At 39.2% G+C, this 12,577-nt stretch overlaps 1 protein-coding gene across 1 annotated transcript; it reads right to left on the reverse strand.

The window, feature by feature from the left end:
- Positions 1–1,870: 1,870 nt before the first annotated feature.
- LOC140513553 (olfactory receptor 11G2-like) lies at positions 1,871–2,812 on the reverse strand. The gene has a single exon (XM_072623306.1). It carries the CDS (start codon positions 2,810–2,812, stop codon positions 1,871–1,873), a length of 942 nt encoding a protein of 313 aa, XP_072479407.1.
- Between the last annotated feature and the right edge of the window lie 9,765 nt (positions 2,813–12,577).

Consider the following 12,577-nt stretch of genomic DNA (forward strand, 5'->3'; position numbering starts at 1 on the left):
TTTGGGGTGGATACTCTAAATTAGCACATCCTGTGTTTCCTTTGGGCTGTTTCAATTCTTCTTTTGCTCATAGAGCACATAGCACCTTCTCTGATGTGGGCATGGCATGCTGATAAAAAATAGTTTATTTGGGAACAGCAAGTAGACAATTTGACTGGGAGGTAGTGTTCATGAAGGGAATGTTATATCTAATAAACTTGGAAAGGTAGATTGGAGTCAGACAGAAAAGAATTTTAAATTCAAAAGAGAAGAGTTGTATGTTTTACCTTGAGGCAAGAGGGATATGATATAGGGACCAGGGTTATTGTGGAGAGGAAGATTGTGAATCTAGTGCTGAACCTAAGAAAGGAGGGAGAAGGACAAGCAGCCAACTGCCAGTTTGATAAACATGATATATCTAGAGAGATCAAATCTCCAAGGGAAGTTTGCTGAATGATGATGACCTCCTGGGTGCATATTAAATGGAAATAGGGAGGACGAGATCTGCTTACTACTCTTGCTTCAGTATATCGAGGTACATAAAAGATGGTGCATTCCTGGAGAGAAAACTGAAGGTTGAAATGGCTTTTCAGAGAAACCAGTCTTTATGAATACCTGAAGATAGAAGGAGTGATGGAGAAAAAGGTCTAGGATAAGTAAGGTTTATTAACAATAGGATGGAGTACAGAAGGTATTACACACAATTTGTTTCAGTTTAACAAACATAAAGTACTGACTATGCACCTAAACTTGTTATAGGTCCTGCAGATGAAAATACAAAAGCAAAATAGAACTTGCCTTCAGGGAGCTTATATTCACAATCTATGACTTCCTCTTTTTCTCAGCAGCCTCATGTGCAGGTGCAAGGGTGGCAATTGGAAACATTCCTCAAATGTGCTGGTAGGGATGTAATAAAAAATATTTTTTGAACTGCTTAGTATCTAATGGGTGATCTAACCCTTCCTTTTATTGGTGCCATCTTTTTCTTCAAAGTCTCTTCACTATGAGTGTCCACAGGGATAATTAAGATGGGGCATTATGTAGTTTATTTAGATTCTCTAGAAGAAATGCATAAATGCACACTATTTCAATGATGTGTCCAAATGCATGGAGAAGGGCCAAGGCAGACATATGGGTCAAACATTACAAACCAAGTTCAGTTCTCCCACAACATATAGGTACAGGTTATCTTTTTCTTCTAGATAAAGGATTGTCAGTGATGCATACATGGAATCTCAAAGTCTACTGTTTAGATTTTTCTTTCTTATATTGGGCAAAAACATTTGCTCATTGATTCTGTCATCCTTCACCTAACAGAGGAGCTGCTTGGATTTGTTTTGGAGTTGAGAGACAGCATGGAACAGAGGAAATAGATGCATAGGTGGTACCATAGTGTGCAGAATACTGGTGGAGTCAGGAATACTTGAGTTCAAATCTGACTTCAATACTTAGTAGCTGTTTGACCCTGAGCAAATCAATTTACACCTTTTTGCCTCAGTTTCCTTATGAGGATAACAATAAGTACCTATCTCTTAGTGTTGTTGTGAGCATCAGATGAGATAATAATTGTGCTTAGCACAGTTTCTTTCAAAGAGTAAGTGCTATATAAATGTTGGCTATTATTATTATTAAAGAGCTCTAGCCCTGGAGTCAGTATGTCACAAGATGAAGTCTTATCTGTGATACATATTAGTTATGTAACAATGGGCAAGTCATTATCTATCAATGTCCCAGATAACTCTCTAAAACCATCAGCTAGAGATGAGTTGCCAATATATATCAGAGAAGGGATTTTTCATACCAGGGAGCTCCTCACAGTGATAAAATCACAGATCCATATGAAAGAATATAAATGTCCTTGGGATTGCCTATTAAGGATGATGGACAGTTCTCAAGCTCTTCCTAGGACTTTTTTCAAGGCTTCCTTCACCTCCTTATTCCGGAGGCTGTAAATAAGGGGATTGAAGAGAGGGGTCATCACAGAGTAGAATAATGTAGTGAATTTCTGCATCCCTTCTGCTTGACCTGAGCCTGGACTCACATATGTCATCATGACAGAGCCATAGAACAGAAGAACCACAGCCAAATGTGAAGAGCAGGTGGAGAAGGCCTTCCGTCTTCCTGACACTGAGGGTACTCGTAACACAGCTCTCAGCACTAAGGTGTAGGATCCAATGATGTAGAAGAAAGTGGCAAAGATAAGAAGAGAGCTCATGGAGCCACATATGAGAACTGTCCCTGGGATAGGGACACAAGCTGAAGCCAGGGCCAGCAATGGCCCTAAGTCACATAAGAAGTCATCAATAACATTAGGACCACAGAATGGTAGTTGAGTGACAAGAACTACAGGAGCCAAGAACCAGAGGAAACCATATACCCAACAAAAGATGACCAGGTTACTGCAGAATTTAGTGGTCATGATGGTGGGGTAGTGCAGTGGGCGGCAAATAGCTAGAAAACGATCATAGGCCATGATGGATAGAAATAAACATTCTGTGGTACCCAGGGAAAAGAAGAAGTATAACTGGAGAAGACATTGAGTAAAAGGAATGGCTTTGGTTTTTGATAGGAAATTGGCCAGCATATTGGGCACATCAGAGTTGACATAACAGATCTCTAGGAAGGAAAAGTTGGCCAGCAGCAGGTACATGGGAGTGTGGAGCCGGAGGTCCCAGTATACAGCACAGACAATGGCCATATTTCCAAGGATAGTCAGAACATAAGTCAAAGAGAAGAGACAAAAAAGAAGCACCTGAATTTCCCAGGGGCTAGGAAAGCCCAGGAGGATAAATTCAGTTACTGTGTGGGAAATGTTCCTGGCCTGTGAGACCATTTCTTCCTAACCTGTGAGGGTGACAAGAATGATTAGCTCCTCCATCTCCATACATTTGTTGTTTCATATTCTGTAAGTCAGAGACATCTAGTGTGATTTTCAGTGGGAAAGAAAAGAACTGGGTAAAAAATATAATAGCTTTTCTGAGTTTTGGGGTAGTTAGTATGTGATCGACAGGTTATTCATTCAACAAGAGAGTAAGCATAGTGGTTCTTAGACTAAGGTGAATAAAAGTAAGAGCCTTGCACTTTGGGGAATTCTCTTTCACTGAATTCATAGAATTTAGTCCTGGAAGAGACCACTGAAATCATTTGGTCTTATCCCCTGTTGGAATTAGGGAATTTTCTAAATCTCTTTTAAGAAAAGTAAACCAAAGTTTCTCTCCCTCTTTTAGTTTGCACCCATCCAAGAGAACTATTGACCCCTTCCCAGGCAGAAGAGTGTTAATAATAATGACCAGCAGTATTGCCTTACATACATCTCATTTTATCCTCACAATAGCTCAGCGAGGTGGATTCTGTTATTATTATTCTTATTCCTATTTTACAAACTAGAAAACTGAGGGTAAGGGACTTGTCGAGGGTCACAGTGTCAAGAAAGTACCTGTGTCAAAATGTGAACTCAGGTCTTCGTAAATCCAAGTTTAGTGTTGGATCCATTGGACAACTTAACTCTCTTACACATGCCTACCGAACTCCTTTAAACGTAACATTTGCCTAGAAACCAGCATGACTCTCTAGGCAGCATGCTCAGAGGCTCTCGGAATCAAAGACATCATTTCAGTTAGGTACTTTGAAGCCTCTTTCCAATGGAACCAGTGATAATCACAGGTTGTTTCCCCTACAGGCTCCAGTTTGGTAGGGTGTCTCCTGGAGTCTCCCGTGCATGATGCCTTAAATGGAGGCAATAAAAGGTCTTTCTCCTACCATGCTGCCGTGATTCAAACCCTTCTTGAGTTACAAACACATAATAGTGATGGGATCTTGAGGTCTCCAGGCCTAGATCACTCTGTTTTTCAGAGCAGAAAGAGGGTAAAGGGAAATTCTTACAAATAAAAAAGTGGGAAATGATATTCAAAAGAACATTTGGCCCTAGTATTTGTCTGTTCATAGGTAAAATCTCTTTGCATCATGACAGGGAGACCCCTGCATTGTCCAAGCTGGAGGAAGCTGCAACACTGCCAGTCAATAGCTGGTCAGGTTCATGAGTAGGAGTTGGGAGGCCAGACAGAGCTGAAAGTAGAAAGGGATCTGGCCTGAGTCCTGTTTCTATCTGCCACGTCAGGGATCTTTTATCCCAAGCAGAAGCCAAGAGCAGACAGTCAAAGGCAGTGTTAGTTACAGGGCCCAAAGTAGAGGATTAGAGATTGGGAAATGGAGGTTGGGTAGAACAGATGGCAGAGAAGTATCTGGGCTTCATTCTGCCACTGAAATCAATATTAGCCCCAAGCTGGAGCTTTTTTGTTGTTCAGTTATTTCAGTTGTGTTCAACTTTCAGTGACTCCATTGGGGTTTTCTTGGTCAATGGTGTGTCATTTCCTTCTCCAGCTCACTTTACAGGTGAGGAAACTGAGGCAAAAAGGGTTGTGACTTTCTCAGGATCACACAGCTAGTAAGTGTCTTACGGCAGATTTGAACCCAGGAAGGTGAGTCTTTCTGACTCCAGGTCCAGGACTCTTCTCATTGAACCACCTCGCTTCCCTGAGCAGAAGTTAGGGGCAGATAACTTCAGAGAGATACTGAGGCTTGTAGAAAATAGTACAAACATAGAGAAATAGCAGAGAATGCCATGGGGAGAGCTGAGCAGTGGGGCTTGGGGTGGGAATGAAAAAGACGAGGATGTAGCTGTTAAAGAAAAGGAGGCCCCTGGTAAAGTCACCCTCAGAGCACCTCCAAAGAGTGCCTGAGATTACACTCAGGCTGAAATGTGGCTGCCCTATGTAGGATACAGGGGTGAAAGTCTGGTGTTCCTACCTCCTGAACAAATGTCACTAATGAGAGCGAAGTGAAAATATTATTTCAGAAGTGCTCTTAGGACATCCTGACCACTGAGAAACTGCTTTTCAGTCTACAGGATTTTGTTCTAAGAATCCCCCGCAGGGCTACAACTGGCACAGGGGACTGCTGGTGTACTTCTCTGTGAAGAGAAACTTGCTGCCCAATTCCCTTTCATCAGGTTAAACTTTTAAACCCTAGGAAACTGCTGGGATGGAGGATAGATGCTGGCTACAACTAGAGACACTTTGCAGAGTTCAGATTGGAAGTCATCCTACGCAACCACTTGCCTAAAGCCCAACTGCATCTCCAATATCTTCAAAGAGGAGACAAAATTTGCACAAGATTTTACATGGGATGATATCTTGAATAAAAAGGGTATTACTCACTTTGATCATAGGATTGACAGCTGTCTGCAACTTGTCAGGAGAACTCCTAATATCTGCTCAGTAAGGGAGTGACAAAGCTTGAGCCTAGTCAACAAGTGATACCCCTTTAACTGGAATAACTGCCTGGAGACTTATGGGACTGTCTAGGTAGCATACTCAGGGATGATCTAAATAAAAGGGCCAAACCTAAATAGGCCCTTTGAAGTCAATGATGCTGGAAAGGTTCCCCTGCAGACTGCCATTTAACCTTATGCTCATCCCCTAAAAGTTTGTTTTGATACTGCATTGTGGGTTTTGCTGTCCTGCTGCTCCTACCATTGAAGTCCATGCCTTCATAGGCTATGCCACATCATTTTACAGATTGGGAAGTTGAGGCGATATGAGGTTAAATGAGTTGTAAAAAGTCACATAGATAGTAAATTGCAGAGACAGGATGTGAACCCAGGTCTTTTTCTCTAGATCTAATGTGCTATTATGTAGGTGTCTAAATAATGATACTGGCAGATAGCCATTACTGGAGAAAAAAATGACTTAGATTTCTATGAGACTATGGATTGAATTGTACTAGTGCTGAGCACAGTGGTCTGTACAGAGTTTATGTTAAAAAGCATTTGCTAAATTTACCTAGGTTAAACAGATTCATTTTCACACTGTACGGTTACCAAGCACTTTGAATCTGAAAACCACTTTGGTAGATTATTTCTTCTTCATTTGCTAATGGGTTTCACCCCCATTTCGTTCCCATAGACGTGAGAAGATTCCAAAATTAGATGTTGTGTTTAGGGAGTCAATGCAGATGTCAACACCAGTGTAGAGTGTGTCTGTGAGACCCATATAATGAGAGCATGCATGTTTGTCACCATATCTGCATTTGAATATTGGCTGTGCCACTTTCACCACCCAATTTGATAATTACAGGAGCTTATTAAGGTAGCAGCCATCAGCTTGGCCCTTTACCCCTAGTGTTTCTAATGCTTTCTTGAGGCTTTTTTGAAAGTCTTCCTCCCCAGTCCCTGGGAGGGGTTATGGGAGACAAAGAAGGGCAAATAGAAAAGTGTGTGAGCACTTTCCATCAGTCCCCAAAAGAATCAATGAGAGAAAATGACTAGGCAGGCAAAGGATTAATGGAATCAAATTACTTTAGCTTGGTTAGGGGTAACAACCAGTGATCTTTGCGTGAGAAGGATGAGTCAGAGGTCTTCACACCTGTCTAAAAGACTTTTCTGGGTTCAGGGAACAGCTGGGGGGACTGAGAAAATGGTAGAAGTTTGTTCATTATTTCAAGGCACGGAGGTGGCAAAGTGGATAAAGTGCCAGGCCTGAAGTCACATAGACCCATTTTCCCCAATTCAAATCAGTCTCAGATACTTACTAACTGTGTAACCCTGGGCAAGTCAGTTAACCCTGTTTGCCTTGGTTTCCTCATCTGTAAAGTGAGCTGGAGAAAGAAATGGGAAATCACTCCAGTATCTTTTTCAAGAAAACCCCAAAAGGAATCATGAAGAGTCAGACATGACTGGAAATGACTGGGCCTCACTGAAAGAGCTAGAAATGCATCAGAGTCCATAAGCATGTTAACCTTCATTGTCTCATACTAAAAGGACTGTAACACTTTTTTGAGATGTGTCTCATAGACATTGTGAAGCAGCAACAGTAATGATAATGATAAGGCATATTGGCATCACAGGAATCCAGAAGTACCTATTAGTGACAAGTGGTGGCAGCAGCAGTGAAGAAAGAATACATGAAATTAGAGATGGGTATTAGAAAAGACTAAGTGTGTTTTTTTGACTGTCTATGAACTCAAGAACTTTCCCCATATTTTTGTGGTGTTGAAAAACTTAAAGCCTAGTTTATATTTGATGTCTTGTTAGCTTAAGTGCTTTCAAGGGAACTGGGTCAACCCTTTTGGGGAAGTGGAATGTGCCCTAGATGGGGCAGTTGGGTGGAGTAGTGGGTGGAATGTTGGATCTGGAATCAGGAAGACTCATTTGGCATCAGATGCTTACTAACTGTGTGACCTTGGTCAAGTCACTTAAGCCTGTTTGCCTCAGTTTCCTCATCTGGAAAATGAGCTGGAAAAGTAAATGACAAACCACTGTAGTATCTTGCCAAGAAACCTCCAAATGGGGTTACAAAGAGTCAGATACGAATGAAATGACTGAACAATGTGTTGATTCACCTAAGAGTCACCTAAGTTATAGTACATGAGCCCAAAACTGAATTTTCCAAGGTTACATGATAGTGATAACAGGAAAAAAAAAACCAGAGAGAGTTTATGAGAGATATTAAATGGCCCTCAGATTCTTTATATCAGGAGATTGGTGTTTTTTTTTTTTTTTTTGGCTCATGATTCTTTGGGTATGGAGATAGACTTTCTGACATCAGGATTACATACACCCAGTTAAAACTTTCTGCTTCATGCATGTTATTATTAATAATAACTACTATATGTATCCCTTTAAAGTTTAAAAAACACTTGGCATGTGTTATCTCATTTGAACCTCACAGATCAATTTGGAAAGTTCTCAGACACTATTATTATCCCTATTTTATAGATGTGAAAACGGAGGCTTAGAGAGTTTAAATGTCTTGTGGATGGTCATGTAGCTAATGAGTGTCAGAGGAAGGGTTTCAGTACAAGCCTCTGGGACTTAAGGTCTACCTTAAGGTCTTTCTGCCAGTATATGATACCTCTCTAGAAAATTTGTAGATCACAGGATTTGAGGTCATAGGATTTCAGAGCTAAAAGACTTTAGACATCAGAGAGTCCAACCCCGTCATTTCATATATTAGAAACTGGGACAATGGCATACTTTTCAGACTATAGATCTGAAGATTCTTGTTTGGACTTCATGTTGGTTTCATTGAAGTGGCACCTTTTTATTATGGGCTGTATTATTGTGTTGTGGAAAGAACATGAGATTTGGAGTCAGAAAACATCAGTTCAAATCTTGACCTTCCTACTTATTGGCTATATGAACTTGGACAAATCTCAGCATTTCTGGGTCTCAGTTTCCTTATCTGTAAAGTGAACAAGTTGAACTAGACAATCTCTAAGCTCACTGAAGTCTCTAATATCTGTGACCCTGTAATACCTGAGAGAGCTTAAATGACTTTTCTGAGTTTATACAGTTAATAAGTCATAGAAATGTAGTTTGAACCCAGGGTTTTTGACAACAGATCTGGTGCTACTGAAACTTCATTTCCTTGCCTTCCAGAATTTTCATCCAGATGAGAACAGACTAAACGAATATTAAAGGCAGCAATCTCAGAGGGTGAAAGAAGTCACATACGTAATTTGAAAGGGCAGAAGTGTAGACATCAATTTTGTCTTCTTAGATAAGTTGTTATATGATGGAAACAGACTGATCCTGGTGTCACAGAACCATAGAACCTAAGTGCTAGAAAGGCTTCAGAAATAATCTCTGTTCAGCTTGCACCAGACTAAGCATTCTTCTGTAGCATCTTCTACAAATGGTCATCTGGCTGCTGCTTTAAGATCTCTATGAAGGGGGAGCCCACTGCCTCCTGAAACATCCCATTCTACTTTCAGATAGTTCTAATCACCAAGATAAATTTTCCTGACAGAAAGATTACGTCTGCCCCCTATGAAACTGGTACCTTTTGCTCCTACTTCTATTTCTATCCTGGGCAGGGCTGGGGTTGGGGGTGGTGACAAACAGAGCAAATGTGGTTACTAGAATTGAACAAGAAGCTTTGAGCATTAGAAGACTTAAGATCAGATTTGAACCTCAGTTTCCTCATCTGTAGAATGGGTATAATAATAATCATACTGCTTGCTTCTCAATGTGGTTTCAAAAAATTACTTTTAAATATTAAAGTGTTTTTTATTTTACCTTATGCGAATTATTCCTCATATAAATGTAAATTATTATTCTTTGGATGAAGGAGACTGTAATTTGATTTTTTAAAAAAAAATATTAGAGCTACTTCTCCTTTCCCCTTTACCCTTTTCTATTATTTCCCTGAATACCCATCAGTCTGGTTCTCTCTGGTTCTCAGCAGGACACTCCTCCCCTGACCCTCCTTCTGCTCCTTACTCTTCTTCCCTCCCCCACACTGGGGACAATAATGTTAATTGGTAATATTATGAGGATATCCCTGAAGAAATAAGGGAATTCTATCCACAGGTCACCTATTTCTTCAGGTTCCCTGGAGGAAATGAGAAAATAGAAAATGAGAAAACCACCTAAAATAAAATTTGCTCTTATGCTGACTAGTCTCCCAAAATTCGTGAACTGGAAGAGAATCTCTTAAATTACACTATTCCTCTAACACTGCATCTAAGGACCATCATAGAATCTAAGAATTAGTAGAGACTTTAAAAGACTTCTAATAGAAATTCTTACCCAAAGATGGAATCCCTTATACCATTATTGACATGGGATCAAAGGTAGCTATTGGAACAGTTCTAGTGATAGAGTAAGCATCACCTAAAAAGACAACTCATTTTATTTTATATATCTTTGATTTAGTAGATCTTCAAGGGACCTTTTACTTCAATCTTTTCATTTTATAGGAGAAAAAAATAGGTGAGATGACCTATCCAAGATCACATAGTAGTAAGTTGAAAAGCCAACATTCAATTCCAGGTCTTTTTTTTTTTTTTTTTTTTTTTAACACAACACCAACTTTCACTTCATTAGGAAACTTTTCCTTATACTGACCCCCAAACATTTGCCTTGTTACTTCTGTGTGTTGGTAGTGAGTTCATCCTCTTTTTCCAAACAGAATAAGTCTTTGCTTCATGTGCTAGGATTTAAAATTTTGAAGATACCTATCATGCTTCTCCTAAGTCTTACTTGGCTAACCTTTAATAGATTACTCCTTGAGTTCCACATGTAACTCTGTTTCAGGTCTCAACGTTCTGGATACCATCTTCCTAGAAAGGTACAGAGATGAACAATGTACCTCCTAAAAGTCCACATCAATATGTAACCTTTTTTGTCCAATCATTGATTCATCTTGTCTACCTTTACAAGTAGTCTTCTTTGGTAGGAGTGCTATGGTTTAGGAGTCATGCACCTGAATGAATTGATTTTGACATTATAAGTTTTGCGAGTGAGCATAAAACCCTTAACCACATTAAACCATAGTTTCTTCTTTGAAGTAATGGAAATAAAAAACAATTGTGCTACCTATTTCACATAGTTCTTGTGAAAAAAATCTTCTTGTTACGTGCAATGTACTCTTTGGGTGACTTATTAAATTTGTTGCGTCATTCTCAGTTCAATATTTCCTGGACATTTAATAAATTTACTCTTAATTCTATTGCTCAAGCCACTAGTTAAAAAGGGGAACTAGTATCGGAAAGAGGTTAGATCCTTGCAGTATGCCTTCCACTTTTTATCCTGGAAATGAGGCTTCTTTGGTGCTCAGAAAACATACTTTATCAGGTTTTCCAAATAACCTTACTTAAAAATCTCAATGACTCCAAATTTTATACATTTATAATGTCTCACTGGAGAGTCAAGGGAGTAGGAACTTATAAATATAGATCTTAGAGTAGGAGTACAAGCATATGAATGTAGAATTTGGAGGACAAACAATCTAACTTCTTCACTTTACAGATGGGGAAATTGATTTTTACAGAGATTAAGGGACTTGCTCAAGGTCATACATCTATTAAGTGTCAGAGGTAGGATCTGAATAGAGATCATTCTACTTTAGAACTTTTAGCATTGACTACTGAATTTAGGAGACAGGGACTTCTCAGTTTAGATCTCCTTGTCGAGTGATTTTTGTCAGATTTATGTATTGAAAGGTAATTTCAAAAGGGTTTCAGTTTTCTGAGTCTCCTACAAAATTTCTTTCTGTTAATACTCTATTATTATCAATTCATTTTATTTATATCTTATTTGTACATAGTTTACATATTGTCTCTCTCATTAGACTGTGAGCTTCCTGAGAGTAGGGACTTTATTTGATTTGATTTTTGACTCTCTTTTGTATCTCTGGTGTTCAGCACACTGCCTGGAACATACTAGGAGGTCAATAAATGTTTGTTGACTTGATCTGTTTTCTTTCAGAAGGAAGAAGTGTGGTATAATAGAAAAAAAATGTTTAAAGTCAGAAGTCCTGACTTCTAATTTGAATCCTGACTTTTCTACTTGTGTGTGTCCTTAGTTGTTACTTCAGTTCCCTGAGCCTCTGTTACCTTGTCTATGACATGAGTTCAATAAATCTCTCCTTTAAAATTATCTCAGAAGTGTTGTAGAGAGGATCAAATGAGTTAGTGCATATAAAGTTCTGTATAAATGAAAGTAACTATTCCTAGTTCAAATTCCTGTTCTAGTCTAAATAAAAAGATTGAAGGGTAACTGGATGATCCTTTACATATGCCCAAAAGACAATTTCCTCAGCTTACCATGCACGTTGTAGTTTCCCACGAACTCCACTCAAAGCCACTGTAGACAGTCCATACATCTGCACTGGCTTCTGAAGAAGGGAACAAGATTATCATGAAAATTATGGAAGTAATTCTCTTTCTCTTTTAGGTGCTGATTATATTTCATTTGATAAAACCAGGCCCAGGATTTGAAGTGAATTTAAGAGAATTGTAATCAGAGTTTTGAGGAATGAAAGATATCAGCTCTCTGAGAGGACCTGCATTGATTCTCATTTTCTTAGTCCAAAATAGAGTCCTTCTTCTGTATCATTCTTTACTCTGAAAGTTACAAAAAAGGAAAAGATAGCTCAAATTTGAATGGAGGTGGGAATATTGTTTTCTATAGCAGAGATGTCTTTACATGAATTTTAACTGGCTAATGAAAAAACTACAACAAAGAATACGGAAATGATGGGATTACAATAATGAATTAAAACATGGTAACTGATACTCACTTTTCAATTAAAACAGGCAGAAAAGTTCCCTTACCAAACTCATATTCCCAGAATAGAAACTATTGCTTCAAAACAAATATTGTTGTCCCTATCTGCTCTTCCAAGAGAAAAGGGGTTAGTTCAAACTGTGATTCACAAGAAGAAGAGTGTCAGGCAAATATGACTTTCCTCTGCTAGTTATCACCCATGGTCCACAAGACTCTTTCCCTAGGGCTTCCATCTTGGAAGCACGTGGGGAAATCTGGAAGAAATATTAGAGATGTGGTGTTCAATGAAGACTTTTCTCCTTCAGTGATGAGAACGGAAATTTGTGTCCTCTTTTTATCCCTAGTGAGGTTGTTACTGTGGTTACCCTGAGGGATTCCTACTCTGATCCAAGTGAAAAATTGCCAAATCTCAGTTTAATACCATCTCAAAACATCTGCTGCACTCAATCGTGGGGCAAATGTAGGTCAATCTAACTCTAGGGTCTTGGGGGTAGAATGATGAACCTCTACTTTCTCCTTGCTTTACCC

Source organism: Notamacropus eugenii, chromosome 7, assembly GCF_028372415.1.
Source record: "Notamacropus eugenii isolate mMacEug1 chromosome 7, mMacEug1.pri_v2, whole genome shotgun sequence".
NCBI classification, from domain to species: Eukaryota; Metazoa; Chordata; class Mammalia; order Diprotodontia; family Macropodidae; genus Notamacropus; species Notamacropus eugenii.

Bases quoted from the DNA above. Each gene is read 5' to 3' on its own strand.
- LOC140513553 (XM_072623306.1), bottom strand. From the start codon at position 2,812: ATGGTCTCACAGGCCAGGAACATTTCCCACACAGTAACTGAATTTATC.